The sequence below is a fragment of the Marmota marmota genome, unplaced genomic scaffold, assembly GCF_001458135.2.
Source record: "Marmota marmota marmota unplaced genomic scaffold, marMar, whole genome shotgun sequence".
Classification (NCBI taxonomy): Eukaryota; Metazoa; Chordata; class Mammalia; order Rodentia; family Sciuridae; genus Marmota; species Marmota marmota.
The window spans coordinates 22,541,241-22,568,676 of record NW_026000082.1 but is presented as its reverse complement, the minus strand read 5'-3'; the positions used below and the strand labels follow the sequence as shown (position 1 = coordinate 22,568,676).

Genomic DNA, 27,436 nt, shown 5'->3' with positions numbered 1-27,436 from the left:
TCTCTGAACTTGGAAAATTTGAAGATTCAATAGGAATAGTCCATACTCACAAAAGGCTTTCCTAGACCCTATCCCACCCACCCTCTTCACCATGACCTAATCCCTCACCACCAGACTCTTGTTTTTGCCAAGGAAAACTTTCAGAGAAGCCTCCTTGACCAGTTTCCCAGGACTGGCATTTGCTACCTGTCTTGGGCAAGTCTATACCTCCTAAAACCAGAACTGCGACTTTCTCATCTCTGGGCTGCCTGTGGGAAGTGCTGTCACAGAATATTTGCTTGGCAAATTATAATCTCCACTTTTGCCTTTTAGGAGTAGCTCTCTGAGAAAGCAGTGCTGGGGAAAGACTGGCAGCCAAGTGGAATAGGGATAGGGCAATTCTCTTGGAATGAGAGGATCCTATAAAAAAACATGTTTGGAGTCAAATATCAGTTCTGTCACTTGCCAATTAAAGAATCAAGATAAGTCACTCTACCTCTATCTGAAGATCATGGCACCTGGCACATACTGAGCACCATCAAGTTTTATGCTCTGGGTGCTATTCTACATGTTTAGATGTGTTGTTCAATGTAATTCCACTCCAATGCCAGCAGGTGATATTATCCTCATTTTACAGGCACTATAAATAAAGAAAGTGAGGTTCAGAGAGATTAAATACTTCCTCAAATTCACAGAACTAGTGAGATGCTCAATAAATGGCAGCAAGCACTGTGGACACAGTAGTGCACTGGGACACAATCTCAAATACCCCAACGGCTCTGGGTCCTGTCTACATCTGAACTAGCTCCAATTTTACTCCCTCAGCTGCAGCAAATGACATGGACCAATCAGTGTTTTAAGAGTTAACGTAATATATTTATTTTAAGTGCCATTCATGCATATCAGTCTGGCAGCAACAATCCTAATGACACTTGGAATATTTCTTTACAGCACTAAACAGTTACAAAGAATGGGTGCCGTTCATCATAGAGGCAGAATATGAAATCGTGCAATAGCAAAACTGTAGAAACATTAAAACACTGACTGTCCAACAGCAGTACAGAGAGCAGGTTTGTGTTTGCACAAAAAGCCAATGCATTTTCATCACATATATACAATATAGATATGTACACATCACCCTCTGAATGAACAATATCAAAATACTCTATTCCATTTGAAATTATCCCCAGATTGTTTCCCTCCCACTTCAAAGGACATTTGAGAGACACATATTTACAAGAACACACATGAATACATTTACATTTCAAAAACTGCCACAAATGCCAGTCGGATTATTTTCCTGGACAGAATGCCCCGTTTGATTACATGCATTTATTATTCTTTTTCCCCAAAGTCTTTAGTCAGTCTAAGCCCAAGACAGAACTTGCTTTTTTGCATTAGCAACTACCAACAGAAATGACCAGTAGAGAGATTCTCTTTGACTCACCAGATAGCCCTGTCTGGTCATGGCCCAGATGCCAGTCCTGGGTTTCTGGGCCACCTGGACCACAAGAGAGTGGGATAGGTATGGATGAAGACTTTGCCTCCAAGGCCATTGTTGGTAAATTTAAATACTCACAAAAATATTGACCACTGCAAATCAGTAAATGATTACCAAATGAGAAATTAGTGTCACAAAATTTGTAAAATCATTGTTGGTGTTTCTATCCAAATCATTCAGTTTAAGAGACTGCATTCCAATGCCCAAACTGTTTAAAGTGCACATTTCTACCCAAGCAATTCAGACAGTTTCAGAACAGCTATTTTGGTGACTAGGAAACAATGACTTGAGCAGACTTCTGAAAATCACTCCCCCTGTTTTGAAGCTTTTACTCTGCAGGCTGCCAACTCATCTTGCCTTGATCCTTCTAAGAGGGGCCTGCTGGCTGCCTTTCCAGCATCCTCTGATTTTCACTAATCCAAGGGGCTGGAACTGAGCTTCCTTTTTCATGCCAAGCAAAGTCCAAATGACAAAGAAACATAAAGCTCTTTCTTCCTCCCCAATGTCACCAGCCCTTACCACAGCTGGCTTCCCAGTGACTCATTCAAGGCCACACTCCATTAAAAACAACAACAACAACAAAAACCACGCACACACACACACACACGCACACATACATACACACACAGAAACAACAACAAAAAAAGTATGTTTAGTTCAAGTAGAGATCACTCAACCAAAGAATCACTAAGGCTAATTAAAGTGATTTAGCATATGGCTGATAGAGATCAGAGGTGCTAAAAAAGCAACCAGTGAGCAGTCATTCCTCCTTGATTTGATGGAACCTATATTCCCATTAAAATGAAAAAACTTTTTTTTTTTTCTCTAAAGAATCAATTCAAAACCTATTCATTAGGGAAAAAAAATCTCATTTCTTCTATTTCATTATAAAACTAAGACAACCAATCCATGCAAAGTAACTGTGAGATGACATGAAACAATACAAAAAAACTAATAAAGACTCCTATACAAGGTAGGCTTCATTTCAAAGAAAGCCACCCAATGTCATGCACACACAGGACAATGAAAACAAAAGTCCACTTAGTAACTGCACTGAGGCGAATAGTCTATGTGTGTAGCTCCATCCTCCTTCCAGTGCTACCTAAACAGAAAGAAGGAAGTAGGAAAACCTGCTTCATGAATCCTGTCCTATTGTTCTGTTGCCCAAATGTTCTTTGATTCAACTTCTAGAAAAATCCTATTTAGCTATTAAGTCTCAATCAGCAGGAATGCTAAGACAGAGAAATACACTCACCTGGTAAAAGGATTGATGATAAAGAGAATGACACAATATCCCTCTGATTGTCTTGTCTGTAAACTCTTTTATCACGAAAAATAATTCTGTGCTTTTCAAACACCACATTTCTCCTTAGTGAATCCCAATAGAAGCTGAGCATTCACAGAAGGTAGTAATAAATATTAAAATAACACTTCTGAATAATAAGTACATAAGTGAATGTGGAGGCATTAATTTGTTTAGAGCCAAGCAATGCCCAGCTTCTAGCCATTGAAACAAATTTCAGAGCTGTCATAATGCAGATTTAGGAAACAGACATTGACAAGGTACAACATATACTCTATAACCTCCCAAGCATCAAAACAAATTTGGTCAGTTCTTTATGCTGCTCAGGAACGACATGCCCCTCTGGATTGTTTGAAGAGTATCAAATTCTGGGTTCCTTGACTTATTGGACAGAATTCATTATTACCCACATTTCTGAAAAAGATTAAATAAGGGAAACAGCTTTGGAAAAATCTATCTCCTTTCAGTTCCCTACATCAATTAAAAGCATCCTGCAGAAAATAGCCTAACAAGAATAAAAACTGACAGTAACTTTCTTTTCAAGACATAATAATCCAATTAGAAAAAATTGAAGTCTTTCAGTAATTTTTGTACATATATTTACACATATGTATCTATAAACTGCTTGCAGCAAAATAGGCTCTGTCTGAAAAATCAGTCTGGCACTTGTGGTTAACATCAAACTGACACAAATATGCAAAAAGCTGTCCAAATCACACAACAGTTAGGAGCTACATAGGGCAGTTGGCAGGGAGACAAACATGTAGTACTTGTTTGGGTCAGATAAAAGCAGTAAGTTATCCAGCTAAAATCTTTTTGATTGTCTTCAAAAGAAATTTTGATAACATTGGTGAAGTGATTAGCAACTTTGTTTTCTCAACTGGATTCTCTTAAAACCTTTCCCTTAACTGCACAGAAAGGTGACGCTGGGGTCTGATGCCTTGCAGAAACAAGCCCTACACAATTGAATCCCAGTCAAAGTCATCCTGGATGTCATCTGGAGGCAGGGAGCGCCGCATCTGGAAGGCTTGGGAAGGCATCATGTGCTGCTGGTTCATGGCTCCGTGATGGCCTGGAAGGAAGAAAGTAGTATCAGTAGTGACTTGAGAGAGAAGAATGAAATACAAAACCCATTCCTGAGCATTTTCTATGTACCAGATAAACAGCACATACAATAAACCTTCATCCAATTAGCTCATATGATGATCTTCATTTTATAGGTAAACAGGACAAGGTTTAAGAGGATGAGCAAGTTAACCAAAGTCACACTGACAATAAGGGGCCAAGATAAGATTTGAACTCAGTTCATCTGACCCATGCTCTTTTCATTATACCAGACTGCAGCAAGTAGACATGAGAAAAGTGCAGACACAACAGGTTTGGTTTTTTTTTTTTTTTTTTTTTTTTAACAGTCGGCTCTGCTCCAATACATCTGGGCAACAAACTGGCTCACTTAAGAATAGTAAAGAGGAGAATGATGTCAGTGTACTGCTGACGTCAGATTGGGTCATACTGAATTTTCTACAGCAAGTTCATTTTTGAAGTGAACACAGAAAACAGTGAACTACAATAAACCATGGAGAAAGAATTAACTCCACAATTACTGCTCTACCTGCATTCTTCTTGGATCACTCTAGCCTCTGTCTGATCTTCCCAATTTCAATGCATTCTGCCCGTGTCTCTGTATCTTGACAGACCCCTTCTAAATCAGTTTCATTGTTTTTTAAAGTAGAGATTGAAATTTACTCATAGAATTCATTCTTTTATTAGTGATTAAGCATATCTTTTTTGTTTGGAATTTTTTTACTGGATCTTTGTTAGTACTGAGATGACAAAATTTTTACTAGTCTCCTAGAACTTTTAATGTAAAATTATATAAAATGCTGAAGCTTTCAGTAGATCATGGTATAGCAAAAATAAATGCCTGCATGCTTTTTATTTAACAAAAACTTAAAAAAGTCTTTACCATACCTCAGGGACTAATTTATGTGATTTCCAAATTACCCTACTTTACACCTCGTAATGACCCACAGAGCTAGGTAGTGTTATTAGTACCCTTTTACTGACAGGGAAGCTAAAGTAGGAGGGTTCAGAAGCTTGATCAACATCTCATAGCTATTAAGTGGTAAAGGACCAGGATTCAAACCCTGGCAGTCTGGCTCCATAGTGTGAACTAACGTTATCACGCCACCTACAAATTACTAGGTGAGTGCTAACAAAATATAACATCTTTCCCCTTCATCAAAGCACGTGTCACTTGGTCTCACTCCTTCTTCACTACTGTCTGGCACACAGTTTTAAGCCAATCTCCATCCTCCACATTACCTTTTCTTTCCCGCATATAGTTTAAGTAAAGGGTGGTGTGGTATATGAGAATAACAATGGACTCTGAATCAGAAATAAGGCCTTGAGTCTTGGTTTGGCCATCTATCAAACTGGGTGGCCTGGGGAAGTTCTCTTTTCTTCTGAGCCCCTATTTCCTCATCTAGGTGATCCTTAAGGATCCTTCCAGCTCTAACAATGTGCTTCAGTCCCCTAGCTAAATATAACTTTCCCTATATTTAGGAACCTAGGAGGAGGAAAAAAGCTTATCAACTAGGAAGTCCTCAACTTACCTCCTCTGTAAGAAGTATCCCTAGCTGAGGGAACTCCACTGGAATGAATGGAGCAGAATCTACAGGAGCTAATCAAAGTAGGTTCCCTAAAGCCCAATAACCTGCCAGTGTCCTATCCTCTCACAGCTACTCTGTCCCCACGCCCCCAACAAAGAATTTACTCCTTTCTGAAGCAGCATCATTGATTGTTGGGACAGCTTAAGCTTTTTAAAGAATTTTACATTTATTTTTATTGGTGCAATATATTGTACATAATAGGATTTATTGTTGCAAATTCATACATGCACACAATGTAACAATACAGTTTCATACCCTAGACCTCTCCTTCTCCCTTTCTCTGGTCCTTTGGTTCTATAGGTCTCCTTTCTATTTATATGAGACCACATACCTTTTTTTTTTTTCCTCTGTAAATGTCAACATATGAGAGAAAACAAACACTTGACTTTCTGCTGAGCTTTTCAAGAGTAAACACTGAGCACCAACTGCAACAAACACATACATACACTTACCTGCCATCGTTGTTCCTGGAGTGCTGAGTGCCTGTGGGATATGAGGATAACCAGGGGGTGGCATCACTGAAGGAGGGAGATTTTGCCTAGAGTCTATGTACAAGTTTCCTAATCAGATTAAATAGTAGAAAAAAAAAGACATTTACCATAAATCAAACAAATAAAGCATTAAGATCTTAACAAAATTATGACCTAAAACTTAACAGGTAGGGTGAGAAGGGAGAAGGAAGAAAAATCACTCTTTTCTGATGCTAAAGCTCTGTAGAAGATGGTACTGGCTTTTTGAACAGCCTTCTAGGCTGGGTGGTGTACACTGGCACTAATTCTGGCGCTGCCACTAATTCTCTGTAAGCTCAGAAGCAAGTTTTATCTATTGCTGGTGTCACACACCTCATCAATTCACAAGTGTTTTTATACTCATTACTTTATCTAATCTTCCACTAAGCCCGCAAGGAGAAAACGATAAAAAGCTACTATTCCTTTTCTACAGATGAGCCTTTCTGAAGCTCAGAAAGGCTAACCTGACTGGCTCAAAGACATGAGGTTGACAGGAGCTAAAAGAATCCAGATCTCCTAACTCATGAATTCTTTCAACTATTGCCTAGTTCTCTATTTCTCTGATTTTCTCACCCCAAAGCAGCCTAATCATGTGTGTTTAAGATTAACAAAGTCACTGAGACACACAAAGTAATAGTAAAGATCTGCACAAGATAAAAATGCTACACCAAGCAAAGGTGACTAAAAATGTATCACTCTGAAGTGTGGAAATGTGCATAACAGATCTTATTCAAATGATATTCAAGAAAGTTCTTAATGTATTTTCATGGACAGAAGCCATGGAGTGTAATGGCTCCAAAATGTTAATTACATTGTATTTTGATGCAAAATAAACCAGGAGGGGGAGAAAAAATCATGTTTCCCCCCACCCCACTCTAACTCCTAGGGAAGAAGGAAAATAAAAATTGGTTCACATTGTGAGGAACACCTGGAATTTTAGAAAGGCTGCTTTCATCAAGGTTTCTAAAGTTTCATACAAATAACACTAGAACTAGTTTCATTATAGCATTGCTAGAAAAGACAACAAATTTTCCAGAAGAAATTAAAAAGGGAAGACGATCCCCAATCACGCACCCCCAAATTAAGGAAAAGCACACTGACTGGCTGCTCACAAGTTTTCACCTGCCACAAGAAGGTCAGACCTGATCAGGCCCAGGCTTGGCTTAAGATGACGTCAAAGACCTAACCCAATCCAACCCAACCTTTGACCATACAGATAGGGGAAACAGAGCCAGAGAAAAAGAAAGCCAGAACCAGGAATAGAGTCCAAGACATCTAAGTCCTAATCATGCATTCCAAGATAACATTCCTTTTAGACTAAAGCTCACAGTTGGAACTGAGCTCTTTAACTGAACATACTGATGATTTAGGAAAAAAAGACAGGAGAAATTTTTTTTTAAGTTACAACTCTAGTATTCTTGGAGGGGGGGAAAAAAATCCTGTCCCTAAGTGCTCATCAGACAACACATGCATGGCTAATACACTTTCTAAAGCATGCACCAGGTTGGGGAAGCCACGCTACTAAGAGTAATATGGTCAATCATACATTAACATTTTCCAGACTCTGTCCTACAAAATCTTAGCTCTCTTTTTACACATCCTCAGAGTCTAAGCCACAACCCAAAGACAAAACTGATTTTTTATTGGAGATTAATATCTTTTAATGGCTTTGAAATTCTGACTTTAAAGGCAGAGGGGATGGGAATTAACAGAGGGTTATAGGAATAAATAGAAATCTACATTAAACATTCTAAACTATTTTTGAAGTTCTGTCATATTTTTATTACTTTTATTTTCACAGAGAAATTTTTATCATTTCTCATTTTTTCTATGGTCCCATTTTAGAGCCTGAACAATGAAAACCTGACATTATGTCTACTCTCCAAGTAAACTTGGAATTTGTTAGCAACATAACAAGTTGCCTAAGAGTGAATTTCATACAAATGAGAGATAAAATCAAGAAGATTCCTAAGCCCATACCTGTTCCAATGTGTTGGGAAGGTTTTGCTGGATGCATGGCACCATGACAAACATTTTGCTGAACATTACTCTGTGAGTGGATAAGGCCAGTTTGTGTAAAGAACTGATTAAGAGAAGAACAGAGATCAGCAAACTGAACCTGATCTAAAGACCAGTTCTTCAGATCTGCCTGTCTCATACTCTCCATCAGACCTACGAGGAAAGCATTTGAAAGACAGTTAGCAGAGTTCTGCAAATGCTGGGATGAAAACAGCAAGGTACTATTTTTCTTAGCCCTTAAATTTCCAATGACTCATTTTAAATTTACCCATGCAATGAGGAATAAGAGATTACTCAAAGCACAATTCTTTTAAATATAGTCAAACTTCTTTCAGAACCCATCCATGACCCTCTGCCACATCAATTGGCCAAATATTTTATTATGAATTTTACAAAGTGTTCTTTTTAAGCATACTACTATCTGCAAAAGAAGTGCCTTTACATGAGATGTTTCTACAAGGAAACATAAGCTTCCAGACAAAACAACCATGTATATATAAGAAAGAACCAGTACTCACCTTGGAACTGGGAAAGGTCTACATCTGACCAATTAACACTGCTGGCAATTCGACAGCTTTCTTTTAGCATATCAAGTGTTGCATACCAATCATTAGAAACACCTATAAAGTAATATTGACAATATTGTAATTCTCAAATAATGAGAGTTTTAAGAGTATGTTAAGAGAAGGCAATGAGCTGACCTTATTTCTGACACTGTTCTGATCCCTGTCCAGTCTTTTAAAAGAAAGGGAAATGTACCCAGTTTACCAGGTGTTAAGACAATCTGCTCTGTGAGATAGGTAGAAAGGGTATAATTTCTCTCCATTTTACAAGTGAAAGAAACTGAACCCAGAGAGGTGGTTGAACTTTACAAGGTCCCTATGATGAATCTAACACTTGAACACAAGTCTTCTAACTTATAGTTAGGCAGCCTACAAACTGTCATAACACCTTGTAACATCAAACTTGATGCTGTTCTTTTCATTTTTTTTATAGGACCAAGCACAAAAAGTTATGCAAACCAGTACTTCCTTCTAGTTGTTTCATTTTCCTGTCTTGTTATAATCTTAAAAGACATGCTCTTCCTCACCCACTGAGAAAGGCACACGTTCAGAAGCAATATATAGTATAATTTAATGCACTGTTGTCTTAAGAGAGATGGGCCACCTCATATAATAATAGTGGATGCTTCTTAAAAGGCAAACTTAGGAGAGAAAGAAGTGCTTTAACATAGTCCTCTGCCAAGGTAGTGAATGAAAAGGCTGAGACTTCTGTAAGAAATGCTAATGAATCCAGGTCAGGACATTTCTAGTTAGAAATGGTGTCCTCTGCAGAATGTGACATCATCAGGAGAATTTAAGACTTCATACTCTACAACAAAGTGGGCACTGGGCAGGGACCATGAGGAAAGAATTGCCCTCAATGAGAAGGTGTTAAATAGAGGGAAAAAAAATCATCCATTTAGGGATAGCTGCTAAGTTACTGTTTTTAGGATTACTTCTGAAAGGATGAAGGTGAGAGCTAATAAAAAAGATTGTTTTAAGAAAAAAATCTCATGGAAACTCTTAGTTATATCAACTTTTGGTTACTTAAAAAATTCTTCCAATATGGATTTTTAAAAATAAACAATGAACCAGAGACAACATGACCCAAGAACCCATAAATTTAGGGAGAAATTTGTTGGAGGAAGAGAATTTAATTAATGCCCCAAACAAGCCACAAACATTCAAATCTATCATACTCAGATCCTCTAGTCTAAGAAGAACTTTTCAGATAAGAAAACCAAGATTCAAAGGAATTTTATGATTAAAGTCACCTAGGTAATATAGATAGCCAAAGCAGTACTAGAATCCAGATCTCTTAATCAGAAGATCAGAGTAGCACAAAGGCCCACTGAAACAATAGTATGCTAGGAACTAGGGCATTCTTGCCATGACTGATTCCACCCTCACATACAATGGGGGTAGCAAGAGGAGGGCTCCTTTGATAAATGCTTATTTGATAAGCCATACTAATAATATAACCTATGCAGAGATAGTAGGGGAGCATACCCTACCCATTCAACTTAGTATATGTCCACTGATTTTAATCCTTTTAAAATAACCACTCTCAGGCTTCAAAGTCAGGCAGGTCAGGATATAAAAACCACTTATACCACTTAATGGTAATGTGATATTGAGGAAACTACTTCTTTTCTTGTACTTTTCCTATCTATAAAATGTGATGATTTGGGAGGATAATGAGATATTGCCTAGTACATAATGAGCACTCAAACCACTTCTATTCCTTTCTTGTTTCCTCCCTATTTAAGACAACCTGCTTAGTCCATTCTTTCAAACAAAAATGAGTCATTCACAGGGATGAATTATTGTCACAACTGTAGTAATTATTCCTTCCCACAGTGAAGTCTATTTCTTCCTGGGCAAGCTACCACTGGCTAGTAGACTACCAAAGGCACATCATAGATTGTTCTCAGCTCTAACAGTACCTTTTTATTTCCTGGCAATCATTAGACTAAATGAAAAGGCAGGTATGACTGAGTACCACAGACTTCTGCTGATGCCCAATCTCTACTCATTAGTCAATCCCCATAATCATATTAAGGAAAGGCTTAAATTTCTGAAAAACATACTGGTATTTAAAGGCAGGCAATAGTAACTGACTTGACCCTAAAGAAGTTTAAATGCTGATTTTTATATAATTTTTTTCTCTAGGTGTATATCTAAAAATAATTTCAAGATGTTTAGGAAATATTCCACTAAAGCAAGAACTATTTGCATTTTGGGAGAGGACTGAACCCAGGGGTGCTCTACCACTGAGCTATACCCTCAATACTTTTTATTTTGAGACAGGGTCTCTCTGAGTTGCTGAGACTGGTTTCAAACTTGTGATTCTTCTGCTTCAGACTCCTGGGTCATTGAGATTACAGGCAGGTGCCACTGCCCCAGTTCACTATTTTTATTTTACCTTTAGAACATACTTAGAATTACTAACCAGAAAAAGAAAGTCAAACAAAATACTTAAACATCTGTTTGAATTTCTTTACCTTATCTCATAATTCTTCCCCCCAAACTTATAAGAGACTATATCTAAGCTCATTTTCTTTACAACAGTCCAAGTGCCTAAAACGATGATCAATTTTTAACTGGTGGATAAGAACCAGCGCTGTCTAGTATTTAGAAATTTTCCTTCTAAGACAAAGATCTCATCAGAAAATATATCCCATGCTTGTATAATTTGATAAAAATGGATTCTACTGTCATGTATATCTAAGAAGAACCAATAAAATAATTTTAAAAAAATCTCAGTAGTTGGTAAGAGATCAGCTAGACAAGCTGAGGGAAGGACCTGACACATGTATTTGCTAGACAGCAAACCCAGGGCCTGTGTGTCTGCTAGGCAAGCAATCTTGACACTGAGCTATCCTTAGGCCTTTTATATTTCTTATGTTGCCCAGGATGGCCTCAAACTTGTAATCCTTTTGCCTCAAAGCCCCCAAACAGCCAGGATTATGGACATGCGCCACCACTGCCTGAAAGGACCTGTACTTTGCATTCACCTTGTAGTCCATTCCATGGCACTCCCTTGGAGTTCCATAGCGCAAAGATTGTCTGGCTTCTGAACAATGTCAGTGAGGTACCTTGCCAGAAACCATCAACACATACCTTTCTTTTTTTCCCTTCAGTACTGGGGATTGAATAGAGGAGTGTTCCTCTATCATGAGCTGAATTTCCAGCCCTTTTTAAAATTTCTCTTTTAAGCAAGTGTCTTGCTGTATTGCCCATACTAGCCTTTAACTTGTGATCCTCCTGTCTTAGCCTCCTGAACAGTTGGGATTACAGGTATACGCTGCCACACTCAGTTCATGAAGATTTATTTTAAGAGCAACAGATTTGGGGGGACAGGAAGTGGGGGCAGGATATAAATAATGTTTTTTTCCTTTACAATCTTTCATCCTATGAGATCAAATACTTGGCAACAATAAGAAGAGGAGGTATAGGCATGAATAATTATATGAAAAGTGTTAGTCTAGGCATTTTGCATCTGTATTCTCAAATGATTCTCATGACATTGTACACCACAGAATTTTAGCTTCATTTTTATAGGCAAGCTAATAACAAGACAAAAGAAATTAAGTAATTTGCCCAAGGGTACAGCCATACTGAGGATTAAAATATAGGTCTTTCTGACACAAACCTGTTCTTTTAGAATCACACTGCATCACAAGAGATTAGAAAGACTATTCATCCCACACACTCCTTTTTTGGGGGTACTGAGGGTTGAACCTAGAGGCACTGTACCACTGAGCTATATCTCCAGACCCCCACCGTTGTGGTCTGGCTAAGTTGCTGATCAAATTTGTGATCCTCCTCTCTCAGCCTCCTGAATCACTAGAATTGCAGGCATGTGCCACTACACCCAGCTTCCATTTTCTTCTCAAAGTCTCATTGGAAGCAGTGGACAAAAGAATAAGCCTATGAGGATTACTGAGTTTGGCTATGATACCATAGTATAATTCTTTTTTTTTTTTTTTTTTTTTGGTACCAGGGATTGAACTCAATCAACCACTTAGCCCTAGCCCCAGCCCTATTTTGTATTTTATTTAGAGACAGGGTCTCACTGAGTTATTTAGCGCCCCGCAGTTGTTGAGGCTGGCTTTGAACACACGGTTCTCCTATCTCAGCCTCCCGAGCTGCTGGGATTATAGGCGTACCCATCATGCCTAGCTCCATAGTAAATTCAAACTGGGAAAATCTCCAGGTCAACTTATAGGTTAAATGAGTTGCAACTATAGGATTACAATAAGTAAACACAAAAGGAGACAAGTGAAAGGGGTTTGAAATAAATGCTACATGAGGCCCAAATAACAAAGAACAGATCTTAATTCACAGTTAGCCATATACATGCCAGTAGATGAAAACTTACCAGAATTACAGGATACCTGTTGTGGGGGTGGGGGTGCCTGATGTGTTAACGTCTGATGCTGATGATTCGGATGGTGCTGTATGTGTTGATGTGGAGAGGGGTGCTGAGGGTGAGTGGACTGGAGCTGGCTGTGTTGCTGTGGGTGTGGTGCCGTGTGCTGGGGACGCTGTGGATGCTGTGGTAAACCATGCGGTCGATGGGGTGTATGTGGAGATGGCTGTGTGTGCATCTGGGGGTGGGACAGTGAGACTTGTGCAACAGAATTACTGCCCGTGGTGTTGAGGCCACTGCCATGACTGTTGGTCAGGTTGCTTTGGTTGCTGTGTGGGTGAGAGCTCACTGTACTGCTAGGAGAGTGCTGATAGGAACACGAAGTGTGGGACTGCTGGGAAGATTCAGAAGGGATGTTCATCAAACCTACAAACAGTCAAAGAGAGCAACAGCATTCACGGTCAGATTTCAATTATACTGTACGTCAAACATCTGCAAAATTTTTAGAAAGCAAAGCATTCCTGTCTTAGGAAGCAACAGTGGTTCTGTTTAACAAGTGTTTATAGAACATCTCATACACCAAGCTCTGGGATTACTGATAAGAGTAAAAAACAGGGCTGGGGATGTGGCTCAAGCGGTAGCGTGCTCGCCTGGCATGCGTGCGGCCTGGGTTCGATCCTCAGCACCACATACAAACAAAGATGTTGTGTCCGCCGAAAGCTTAAAAAAATAAACAAATAAAAATTCTCTCTTTAAAAAAAAAAAAAAAAAAAAAAGAGTAAAAAACAGCATTTCCTGCCCTGAGTAGTGCATGGTTTAGAGAAAGAAAGACATTTAACAAGATTATGACCCACAATTTAAGTACTTAAGCAAAAGTATACAGAGGATTACAATAGCTTAGCTCCTTGTCTATTTAGCTAAGAATGGGCTAGAGATACACAGAGAAGTCTTCCTTAGAAACACAGTGTCTGAGTTAAGTCTTCAAAGCTGAGTAAATACTGGGGAAAACATGGAAAGGTGTTGAGTCACATTCAGGATGTTTCTCTATGGGTATGAAGATCAAGACTTTGAAGATAAGGTGAGAAATAAAGCCTGGCTATTTCATATTTTTTATCTCTGACTACTCCAAAAACATTATACCCTAAGTGGCTAACGTCCCTAAGACTAAGCAAAAGAGCCACCTCCACTCTTCTTCATTATTCTATGGAATATTCTTGAAGTACATGGAGTAAAGGGGCTAAAACTGCATACTTTATATTACCAGAAAGTAAAGGATCAAAACCTCTCCACTGTTGTTTACTAACTTCTATGAACCACAATTATCTCACCTCTAAATGGGCACAGTAATAGTACCCACTTGAAAGAGTTGTAAGGATTACATGTCTTGGTGCAAATGCAAGAAGAGCTCAGTAAATGTTAGTTGCTATGAAAATGATTAGGTAAGAAGTGCCTAATGTTAAATAATGCATGTCTGGTTTGAAGTAGTTAGTAAATCTTACTGCAACATTTGGTTCTACATAACTAGGCTATTTTCATATCCCAAAGGACAGTCCATACAATGTTTTACTGCACCAAATATAAAGCATTCTCTATTGGAGGAAAAAAATTTTTCACAAGATATTTATCAGTGAATAAAAAGAATCAAAAGATTTTTAACAATGATAAAAATTGTTCTCATATTTCTAGTTAATAATAAAACTGTACTTGGGCCCAGTGAAAGCAAAACAAAACAAAACCTGACAAGTTAAGGTTTTGATGGTAGAAGAGTTAAAAAATTCTTGGGGCTGGGGGTGTAGATCAATGGCAGAGTGCTCTCCCAGCAGGCATGAGGTTCTAGCTTTGGTTCCCAGGACCAGGAAGAAAAAAAAAAAATTTCTATTTTGGCCTTGGAAAATTGTCATTTATGAGGAACCAAAGTGTTATTACACAGGAAGATGAAATAAAAAATTTATTTCTAATAAAATTCTAACATTCTAAAATTGTGATAGAACTGATAGGTGACCTACATCATATTTTTAATCTCAAACTATTTTTAAATAAAGTAAAACAAAGCAAAATATCTCCCCAGAAACCCAAAGTTGCTTTTTCTGAAGTCAGGGAAGGAAGCTGCTTAGATTTCCCTCTCCATCTGCACATTTCTCCTCCTTCACCTTCTAAAACCTTTATAAAAGCCAAGGGCTCTGAGGGGAACAATATAAAAACCTCTGACTAGTCCAATCCCCATTTTATAAATGGGGATCCTGAGGTATGGAGAGGTAGAATTATGGTATAACCTGCACTAGAACCCAGAATTCCTAACAATGCTCCTTTCTAAAAATAGTGTGATAAAATGGAACTATGGACTTCAGAATTTACCACCATTGTTATTTCAAAATCAGTATTTTTCTATTGTATTATGAAGGCTGGATATGTTTAGAAAAGTCTTACATTTAGTTCTTTTTATACTCTCATAGATAAAACATTTAAGACAAAATTTGAGAAAACATGACTCTTACTTCAAAACTACTGAACAAAAATACAATTTGTATACAAGCTATCATATTCATCAATTAATGTATAACATTAGTATATAACATTAACTTTTGTATCTGACAATAAGCATTAAAAAGTAAACTATAAGGACAAGGACTTTTGTCTATTTTGTTCATTGTTATCTTCAGGTAAACTTGGGGTGCTATGGTTTAAATGTATACTTCATTCAAAATTCATGTTGGAACTCAACCCCCAAGGTGATATACAATATTAGGAGTTAGGGCCTTTAGGAGGTGGTTAGGAATTAGTACCTTAAAAGAGCTCAAGGAAACTAGCTAATTCCTTTTTGCCCTTCTCTCTCTTCTGCCATGTGAGAATGCAGTATTCAGCAACATGTGTGAACACAGCTAGAAGGTGCCATCTATGAAGTACAATCCCTCTCCAGATACCAATCTACCTTCATCTTGGATTTTTCAGCCTTCAGAAACTTGTGAAAAATAAATTTCTATTTATAAATTTCTCTCTCTTGGGTTATTTTGTTATAGCAACAGGAAAGGAATAAAACATAGGGTATAAATAGTTAACCTGACAATTAACTGGGAAATGCTTTAGTAGTACAGTTCCCAACAATTTCTGACTAATGTTCTATATGGGAAAAAATACAACATTTTGACCCTAACAAATGACTCTGACTAAAATTAAACCAGTTATTAATGTGACAAGAACACACTATAGCAATAATCTAACATCTGGTGGGAATGCAATACTATATACTACCTTTCAGGATTAAAATCTGATTTTAGTATGTTGTCTAAAATGATTCAGATCTATCACTAGCTAGTATGTTCACTTGTAAGTAGCATTCACAAAACCACAAACTTCGTGCTACTACAGTCCAATAGCTACCCCTTTGTTAATGTCAGTCAGAACAGAAGCAAGGCCCATCCATTCTTGTGGTGCCTCATTCACCAAACACTTCACATTCCAAATATCACTAATTAATCATGACAGTCTTTCCCACATGGTATAGATACAGTCAGAATTTGTCAACTTAGTGCTCCAGGACACTTTAGTAACCAACTAAAGTTGGCATACAAGATGAAATTTATCTGTCATTCCTGTGCCTGACTAAATATACGCAGACTAAATACATACAGAGCATAGTGATGGCACAAAAGGCAAAAGGAAATTATCTGATCCTGAATGTAATAATAATATCTAAAATTAAGAAACTACAACCACTGTTGTGTGAAAATAATTAAAAGACCATTTCTCCATAAAATTCTTGTTACAAAAAAGATATTTGAAAAAACTCACCTTGTTGACTAAGTGACTGCTCAAAAACTGACTTATAAAGGCTCCGAAATGAGGCACTAAGATCTTCAAAATTATATTCTGAGAAAAGTAGTTGCTTGTCTCGTTCTGGAAGGTTGTATTGTGGCTGCTGCTGAGGAGTTAATGATTGAGAGACTGGTTCTGGATGGTTTGTCACCTAACCAAAAAAAAAAAAAAAAAACAATTTATATGTATACACACACACACACACACACACATATATATAATAAAACTAACTTGGTGGCTTTATATTGCAATTGGTTTGTTACATGACACATTTAACAGAAAACATGAGTGTCAACATACAACACTGAAATCCAAAAGAAATCAAATGTCTTTTGGACACTCTCTAGCTGGCTGTACCCTTATGGGTAGAGCAAAATCATTAATGTGGAACTTAAAGAACCATAGAAATCTAATACAACTTCCACATTCACAGAAAAGGGGGGGGAAAATGATGCCAAAGATGATACAAACATAATGAGTTAAGAGCTGAAACCTTCCATTTCTGTAGAATTATCTTGATTTCTACAGAAACAATTTGGTGTCAAATTCTATTACACTATGAAGCTACTAACATTTCCTTCATTTATACAACTATTCTTTGAGAAAATAAACTCAAATACCATGAGTACTGTGAGCAGATGTGTGGCATTGCCCAAAAAAGCATGGAGCTTTAATATGCCTAACTCTTCATTTCTAAAAGAATTTTTATTTTTAATGAAATTGAAGGTAAATAAGAAATGAAGAAATAAAAAACAAAGGAGGTACTGGGAACTGGCTCAGTGGTAAAGCAGGCTGTGAATGTGAATCTTATTTAGGACAATGGCTCCACCATTGGCACCCTGGTGACCTTATCAGACACCACGCACACCATATGGGCACTGTACAATGGGAGGACGACTTAAACCTTAGGGGAACAGCTTAATTACCTTGGAACATGAGATAACAAGCGGTCTTACAGTTCTCATTTGCTCTCCTGTCTTGTGTGAGGTGACTATGGGGCAGCTTTGCATCTTTCTCATCTGTCTCCCAGGAAAGGTACAGCTATCTGTTCTTCCACTATAGAGTGACTCAGTACTTTCTGTAGTCTGTCATTTCTATTTACTGGTTTTGTGTGGTTGTGTGGGATGCAGGGAACTGATACTATGATGATCTGGCTTACATGATGATGACTACATATTATATATTGTATATTACTTTCACAGATTCATTATATACTTAGAGTAAGTCTTGCATAGACTTCAAACAGTCTGTATAAGTAATAAAACTGCCTCATTCCATGAGGATTCACTATCTTTACAGGTTTAATTTGTAGACCTGTGACAAACCCAAGGAGCAGCAGCCACTACCACTCTTTCTTAAGAATTACCTAACCGCTTGACATCTTGTTATTAAATGAAAATACAGTCGACAATGTCTACCTTTCAATAGGGAAGCTTAACCCATTTAAACTGATAGGTATAACAGACTTGTTAGTTTTCACTTTTGTCACCTAGTTCTATAAATGTTCTGTAATGTTTTCCTTTTATTGTATTTTGTGATATTGGACTCTGTATACTTGGATTTCTATTCATCTCAAGTTTTTTTGTACTTAACAATTTAAAATTATTAAATTTTTGCTTAGTTTGCATCAATGCTCCAAATGTTCTTTTTTTCTATCATGACGCCATCAGGACTAAGTCTTTAAATTAATTCATTTTGGGTGGGTACAATTTGTTATTCCCAATCTACACCCTCAAAACTGTACAGTACTCCACTATCTGCTAACACATAGGAGAACTGAAGATAAGCCTGATTTGTGTTTCTTTATATGTAACTTATTTCTTCTGTCAGGGTATTTATAGGGATGATTACTTTTCAAATTTTTAAATTTGCCACAATGTATATAAATACAAATTTTTTCCTACTAATTTTTCTTAGAACTCAAGATCTCTTACTGAAAACTGACTCTATACGACCTTTTTTGGTTTCTTCAGCACGGGCACTTAAGATTCTAGTTTTCCATATTTATTGTCTTCTTTTACATATTTTTATTCCCTTTTCTGTTTCTTCTGCATTCTGAGAATAATATTTTTCCAAAACACTGAAGATAATTTTGAAGAGTAAAATTTATTTTTTTCTTACATTTAATGTGAACTTTAATTCTGCTGAGTTTTTGTTTCCCTGGCATTATTTTCCTATCTCAAGTCCCTCCTTTTACATATTTCCTATTTACTCATTTTGGAACAGGGAATTATTTGGTGAGATGGAAGTTATACTGATGAACAATGTAGTGTGCAATTCTTAGGCTTTATTCTCTGCCCAACTGTAAGGATAGTAGTAGATATTTGCAAAGAAATATCAGATAATCCAATGATCATGTAATAGGTAACAAATTAGCACACTGGCATTACTTATACACAGGTTCCTTTACAGCATTGTTTTTCCCCCCAAAGAAAAATGAGAATATCATCAACTATGATTCACTACAGTATATTTTTTCCCCATTCTAATTGCTTTTTGTTTAGGCACAGAACAGATAAAGTGTTTAATACAGCACAACCATCCACATATTTCTTTCTAACTCAGTAAAATACAAGTACCAAATTAAAAATTACCAAGGTAGAGATCTGCTCTACTTATTAAATTAATAAACTGATTAGTGAAAAAGATGTTTCTTTGTTTTTGTTTTGTTGGTTTTTTTTTGTTTTTTTTTCATTTTAATTAAATTTGGTTTCGTTCAAGCACTAAATGATTATCCAAAAAGAAGCCAACCTCACTGAGACTTACCGGTGTATAACTATGCACACTCCCAACACTGTTCAAATTAACAGATGCCAAACTCTGGTCTGAGAGACTGTTGTTAAGGCTACTGCGTGGGCTATCACTACCATCCTGATCAGTATTGTACAATGTTACCTGGAATGAAAAGAAGAGCATCAACTGAATAAATAGTTCCTACAATAAAAAGTACTTTTACAGCAATTCTACCAAAAACACAATTGAGCAGGCATGTGGCAAGAAGATAAAACATCAGTGGTCTTCCCTATTAATCAAATTCCATGCTTCTCATTTTTAACTCCATATTCTTCATGAAATAATTTGCTCAATACTCTTCAACTAAAGGTCATGTCTGTCTAGAAGTACATAAATTCAATTTACCAGGCAAAATTTATTAACAACAAAAAAACCTAATTAATAATTAACAAAAATTATGCCTGCAATAAGATTATAGGTTTTTACTGTTAAACATTTCTATAATGTACACATTTATTTTTGTTTAAACTTTAAACAAACTCACTGTTCTATCAAAATCTTAGGCATGAAAAACACCAAGCAAACAAACAAAAAAACCTCTAGGATTAAAAAAAAAAAAAAATCATACACACCAGTGTTGATGGTATTACAAATTAGAAACAATGTCCAATATACACATAAAACCATAGATATGTGATCTAATTTTAAAAAATAATATGCTAATGTACACATTAGATGTGAACAACTGGATATTAAATTCTTAACAATGGTTAACTGGCAGGGGCTGGGAACTGCTGTAGACTTTTGTCATTGATAAGGCATATTAATACAGTGCTTCAGTTTATCTATAATAATCATTGTAGTTTTTAATTAGAAAGAAAGCTAACAGAAAACTAGCCATACATGTCCTTCAAGGTTCTGTTCAGATGCTAATCTCCACTTTTCCTTCTAATACTTACTCTTCCACAAGAACAATTGATAAATTTGCCTCTATGTTCTAACTAATTTGTAGCAAATTTTTATCTGCCACTAGACTATTACCTTCTTGAAATCCCCATAAATAACTGAAAACAACATACAGCTTTCTGCTCTATACGTAGTTATTTACTAGTAAATTTTAATAAATCTAACTGTCTGGCTTAATAGAAAACAGTGAGATTCTCAAATTTAGCAACTAACTAATTTAATTGATCATCCTCTCTGTGCTGAAAACAGGGTTATGCTTAATGCTCATTAAAATTTGCCAAAAAAAGAAAAAGAAAAGCTGAACACATGAAAAACTAGGTACATATATCTCTATACTGAAGGCAAAAACCAAACTGTCCCACATTCACATGTGCTGGAAATAAATGTCTAGGGAAAAAAAGAAAAAAATAATAAAGAAAATTCGGGCCAAGATTTTTCTGGAGAATAACTACAGTATAAATTTCACAAAACAAACCCTATAGAACCCTATGAATAATTTAAAAGCTATAAAACATTAACAACAAATTTCAAACATCCCATGGTCATTTTCTCAGATGCTCATTCTCTCCTATTCATGCTCAGTAGCTACCACTCAAGCCAGAAATACTTTTCATCATTTTGGACAACTCCTTTTGTTTTACTTGGATAGAGCATAAACATTTTTTCAATATAAAAAGAGTAAATTGCACAAATTATTTTATTTTTTGCAAGATGTATATCTCACACAATCACTACCCAGATCAAAGTAAAGACTAGTACTCCTCAAACTTTGATCTCCTACCTCTTTCTTCAGTCTTAAAAATTAAGGAGCCAAGGGGGTTTTGTTCATATTAATACATCTATCAGAAACTGGAGTATCTGAAAGTATAACTTTAAAAATTCTAAATTAATTCATGTAAAAAAAATTACAAGACCAATTTACATGTTAATATGAAAATATGTTCCCCAATAAATAAGTAAAATGCAAAGAGTAGAACTGTTTTACATCTTTATAAATCTAACTGTCTGGCTTAATAGAAAACAGTGAGATTCTCGTAGCTGCTTCCACATTTAATCTGTTCCAGAGTACTGTTTAAGTGGAAGTACAGAAAGAAAACTTGGTAAAGAGAGGAATGTTTTAATCAACTTTACATATAACTGTGGATACCCTCCCTTGATACTCCCAACACACAACAAATGTTTGTTTTGGCAGTACTGGGGCTTCACATTGAGCTACATCTCCAGTCCTTTTTAATTTTCATTTGAGACAGGGTCTCACTAAGTTGCCAAGCTGGCCTCAAACTTGCAATCCTCCTGCTTCAGCCTCCTGAGTCACTGGGATTACAAGTATGGCTACTACCTGGCTCAAGTGGCAATTTTTAAAAGATAAACTGCAATGTGCAATGTGAAACCATGGCGATAAATTTTTTATGCTCTGCTCCATTAAAATATACTGTTCTGCTTGTTCTCTGAATGGACCATTTATCCATGCATATTTTTTATTCTAATTTGTTATATATGACAGCAGAATGCATTACAATTCATATTACACATATAGAGCACAATTTTTCATATCTCTGGTTGTATACACAGTATATGCACACCATTCATGTCTTCATACATGTTATCCATGCATAATTTTATAACATCATATATTGGTCATTTTAAAAATAATGATTTGCCAAATTATGTAGACTTCCATATGTTGATGTATTTCATCTTACAACATCAAAAATTAGACTTCTTAACATCATCCCAATCTCATTAGAAAAATCTTTTTAAAAATTAGGAATCAGGGGCTGGGGTTGTGGCTCAGAGGTAGAGCACTTGCCTAGCATGCGTGAGGCACTGTGTTTGACCCTCAGCACCGCATAAAAATAAAATAAAGGTGTGTCTACCTACAACTAAAAAATGTTAAAAAAAAAAAAAAAAAAAAAAAACCCAAAAACTGGGAATCAAACTCACTGTAGTGAATATGTCTCCCCAAATTCTCTCCCCCCACTCCCCAAAAGCTCAAATTTTACCACAGGAAACAGACATGATCAACTGTTTTCCTTGAAATGACCAGACTCACTTTGTTCATTTTCAAGAAAGCATCTGACAAACAAAGTATTCAAATTAAGTAATCATTGTCAATTGTTCTTTCAAGTAAAAATAGTGATCTATGAACACAGTAGGCAGTTGAGTTTCCAACTCAAATCTCAAAATGCTTTTTAAGAAAAGCAACCAATGCATGCCAGTATGTAGTAGAAATGCTTCTTGCATCCTCCCATGTCACCCCATGGTATACTAAAAAGATGTGAACTCAAAGGCTACAACTTAATAAAACTACTTTTACAGGGCTGGGGTTGTGGCTCAGCGGTAGAGCACTCACCTAGTATGTGTGCACCCTGGGTTCAATCCTCAGCACCACATAAGAATAAATAAAAGTATTGTGTCCAGCTATAACTAAAAATTAAATATTAAAAAAAACAAACTACTTTTCCAAAGTAAAGTGAGCGTATTTTTTAAAAACTCAGTGTACGGCAGTAAAGAATACAATGACTGTATAGTTACATGTTATTGCCTTGATGGATGCCTAAAATGCCATCAGGCGTACACACCATCTCTTTTGCCACAGCAATAAAAATGCAAATACAAAGAAAAAGACAAATAAAATATCTTTTACTAAGAAAACAATTTTGATCTCATGGAATCCCTATAAAAGTCTTGGTTATCCATACATCCACAGACCAATCAAAGTCTGAGAATTGCTGACACACTACAGTACCAGCAGTCCAGAGCCCTACTTGTGCACTCTCACAATCATTCTTCAAAGTTAATTGATAATCCTTCCACATTTCCTGTTCTAGATAACTGCTATGTGGACTTCTATCATTACTGTTATGATTTCCTGTTTTGGGCTAACTATAAGTGGAATCATATATTGTGTGATTTTCTTTTCACCAAGTCTTGTTTTTCATTGCATTAATATCTGTTCTTAATCTTTACAATTTCTATTGTTTTAAATGAACTTAGGGGTGGAGCTAGTTATGTCTCTAGACACCCTGAAATCATGTGCAACTTTATTTGCAGTTTATACACTACAAAAATGCTCTACCACTGAGATACATCCTCAGTCCTCCCCACTTTTTTTTTAAAGACAGAATTTTTTAATATTTATTTTTCAGTTTTCGGTGGACACAATATCTTTATTTTATCTTTATGTGGTGCTGAGGATCAAACCCAGCGTGCCGCGCATGCCAGGCAAGCGCTTTACCGCTTGAGCCACATTCCCAGCCCCTCCCCACTTTTTTGACTGAGATACTTAGAATTTCTTATTTATCTTTCTTTCCTCATATTTTAATGTCACTTAAAGACTTCATTTTTTCTCTACTTTGTTGTAAGGGTGATTATTTCTATGTCTTTGTTCCAAGGATAGAAGCTACACCCTCAGTCCCATCCATCTTTCCTTAAAAATTATTCTGTTTTATGGGGAGTAGGGTCTAATTGAGAACTTCATTATTTTATTGTTTATATTTAGGTCTAAAATCCACCTGAAATTGATTTTATACACAATATGTGCTTGTTGTTTTATTTTTCCCCATTGATCTAGCACCACTTAATTCTGCTCTGGGTCTCTTCTTATGCCAATACCACACTTACAATAGTTTTCTGCATGAAAATTATACATCTATTTAGTTATACCTCCTTTGTTTTACCTCAGTAATTTTTGGTTTTCTATAAAGTTCATCCTCAGTATTTAATGTTTTTGAATTGCTAACATAAATGTTACCTTCTAAATTTTATTTTCTGTCTGTGGTTAGTACGACTGATTCCTAAAATCAAACAGTGATCTTCTAATAAGAATCCTTGCTAAATTTATTTATTAAGGCTCTAAGGCTCTATCTGTAGATATCTTTTTAAAAATTATTTTTATCAATGCATTGTAATTATACATTATAGTTGGATTCACTGTTACAGATTTGTACCTGCACATAACAACAACAAAAAAAAAAACTAGTCAATTTCATTCCACACTACCTCCCTTTCTTCTCCCTGTTCCTTCTCATCTACTCCACTGGTCTCCCTTCTATTTTCATGAAATGTTCCCCACTACACACACCTTGACACCCCATTCCTTTTCCCTTTAGCTTCCACATATGAGAGAAAAACATGACTCTTAACTTCCTGAAGAAGTTTGAGTTTTGCTTATTTAACTTCACATAATGCTCTCAAATTCCATCCATTTTTCTGCAAATGGACATAATTTCAGTCTTCTTTATGGCTAAATAAAACTCCATGATATATATAAGTTTAATATTAACATAGTTTTCATAATAAAATAACTCTTTACTTTTAGTAACATGTCTTTTTTTCATTTAAAATCTATCTCATAAACATCACATAGTTAGGAGTCTTTTAATTTGGCCTGATAATCTTTTAAATTGAGTATTTAATGTATTTACATTTAATATAATTCCCAATGTAATTAGATTTAAATATTATTTGTCTTTCTTTGCTCCCATTGTTTCCTTCTCTTCCTACTTTTGGATTAGCTAAGGATTTATTTTTTTTTTTTATTAGTAGTTGTATATTCTTTTAGTTGTTTTTTTTTTTTTTAAGTAATCCAGAGCAATGGTTTGTAAGGTGTGAAATTATAATCAACAATTTATGACATCACAGAAGTTCTGGATGGTGTTATCTTCCGCCAAACAAAATTTAGTTTTTTTCTTGCAAGAATATTCAACTATCATTCTAAAACAGTTGAAACTACTCTATTTTTGTATGCTGCTACAGAACAAAACCTTTGTCAGGTAACATCTTGAAAACCTAGAGTATTTACCATGGTACTGTCCTTCTAGCAAGACCAAGAATTACAAGGAAATTTGCAGGGCTTATCTCAATGTGTTCACCTTTTCAAAGATCCTGGTCCCTGAAATAACTATAAAGTTGTCTTGGTCCCACTGTCTCCTTCCTCTTTTTTATCATGTACATGATATGTGTGTGTGTGTGTGTGTGTGTGTGTGTGTGTGTGTGTCGGGGGGGGTGTATTTTATAGATAGGCAGAAAGGTTTTTCTGATACTAGCTACTCTGTATCTAAAAGGAGATGTCCAAAAATCCATCCCCTTTGACACTACTTTATTGCCTCAAAAAATCTCAGCATTACTACTTTCTAACTGCTTCCTAATAACCACCTATTAGAAATTTCTGATTTCAATCAGACCACTTCACCAGAATTTCTCCAGGCTAGTTGGCCAGAATAGATATGATGTTTAAAAGGACAAATTTCTAGGCCTTTTTCATAAGAATAGAGTAAAACTTGGTAAGACAGCATTGAAATTCTGGTATTACCACCAGCAGCAGGGGAAAAAAAAAAGCCCTTCCTAAGTGATTGTGATGTGATCATTACATAGACTGTCATGTGGGAAAAACCATTACTCTATACATCATCTGCCAGTTTCTTTCCTAAATTGGAAATCTGATTATGTCACTCTGATTATCTGTAAACCTGTCTTCTGTTTATTCATTTTACCAACAAAAAGATTCTATGAATACTATATTACTACAATGGTGTAAATATGTATGGTATTTGTATTTATGTGTTTGTTGAGCAAGTGAAAGAAAAAGAAAAATAATGCAAGTGCCAGCGAAAGCCAAGACAGAAGAAAGTGTGTGTGAAAGCCAGTGGAGGAAAGTGAGAGTAAGACTGAGAATGTGTGAGCGTGAGTATGAGATATGGCTTTAAGAAATTCATTTCTGGTAGGAGAGGAAATACATGCATAAACTAAATTATTTCATGAACCTCCCAGACCTTTTTAAAGTTTTAAGATATGAGATTAAAATATTACCTTGTAAAGATTTAAATACTATTTGAAAGAAGAGACATTAGTATCCCACTACCTATCTAATGACATGGCACAAAGTTTTAACCCTTGCATCACAAAAAATGCAGCAGACTACCATATACTGTTTCTGGGTATGTTCCTAGACCTCAATACCATAAATACAGATTGACCACTGTTCCAATGAGCCCTATAAGGTTGCCCAACTATTTATTATACTAGAGTCTGCTAACTCCCTAGAATTTGACTCTTTTTTTAACCACATATGAGGAGATGTAACTAAGGTTTTGAAACAAATTGATCCAATAAAATGCCTGCTCAAATATTCTAACAACAGAAACTAGCAGAGTCAAGAACTTAAATTAGTATATAACTTCCCAATAAGCATATTCCAGTTTCTCCAGAGAAATATTTTCTTTTAATTTGTGCATACCGTAAAACATTCTGGATTCGGTTTTAAAGCTGCATGTACAGGGTAAACAAATCTACACCACCTTAAAACTCTATTGTCATTATAAAAGCAAATTAAATGTATTATTCAAGGACATTTAAAAAATGTTTAAAAAATGAAATTACTTTGTTAGTCACAGTGTTGATTGCCAGAGTTGGAGAGGCACTTCCCGAAATAATACACTCCATTCCCAAAGAATCTGAATCTATGCTATATGGAGTTGAGGCCTAAAATATAAGAACAAAATAAATAATTATTATCTCATATATCCAGCAATTTTAACACAATTTGAAGGGATTTCATCAATTCTCCAACATCCGGTTTTGTGCTTTGTTTCTGAAAATAATAAGCTACTGAAATGTCTTCTATTATATTTTAGTATGCTACTGATCTGATAACACAAAGTCCATTATTACAGCTATTCTCTAACAACTCTTCTAATGGGCTACAGGATAGGTTGCCAAAAACTATAAATAAACTTCTGTAATGGAGACTGCTAATGGTTCTCTTTTCATTCTTTCCTTCTCCCTTTTAGTGATAAAATTCTAGTTATCTTCTCATGGCTACCCAGTTGGAGACTACCTTCTCCAGATTCATTTGTAGCTAGCTGTGGGCCATGTAACTAAGGTGTAACCAATGGGATGTGAGCAAGAGTGACGTGTGCAACTTCTGCAACACATCTTTGCAAGGGACTTGTTTGTCCTGCGGTGTCTTATTCCCTTTCATTGCAAACTAGAGTAGAGATGGTGATGATAGTCTTGCTTAACC

The 27,436-nt window shown here is 36.1% G+C and overlaps 1 protein-coding gene across 6 annotated transcripts in view; it reads right to left on the bottom strand.

Annotated features, from left to right (window-relative positions):
• Window positions 1-833: 833 nt before the first annotated feature.
• Foxj3 (forkhead box J3) overlaps window positions 834-27,436 on the bottom strand; it is a 114,696-nt gene continuing 88,093 nt past the window's right edge. For 5 of the 6 annotated variants that reach the window (XM_048815618.1, XM_048815620.1, XM_048815621.1 and 2 more), the window contains exons 6-13: window positions 26,794-26,895; window positions 19,480-19,608; window positions 16,690-16,864; window positions 12,910-13,326; window positions 8,502-8,603; window positions 7,945-8,136; window positions 5,908-6,015; window positions 834-3,855 (exon numbers count right to left, since the gene is read on the bottom strand). In XM_048815618.1, coding sequence (XP_048671575.1) covers window positions 3,740-3,855; window positions 5,908-6,015; window positions 7,945-8,136; window positions 8,502-8,603; window positions 12,910-13,326; window positions 16,690-16,864; window positions 19,480-19,608; window positions 26,794-26,895 — 1,341 coding nt within the window. In that variant the 3' untranslated portion in view covers window positions 834-3,739. The remainder of the gene's footprint in view (window positions 3,856-5,907; window positions 6,016-7,944; window positions 8,137-8,501; window positions 8,604-12,909; window positions 13,327-16,689; window positions 16,865-19,479; window positions 19,609-26,793; window positions 26,896-27,436) is intronic. The other variant, XM_015485175.2, reaches the window with a different exon arrangement.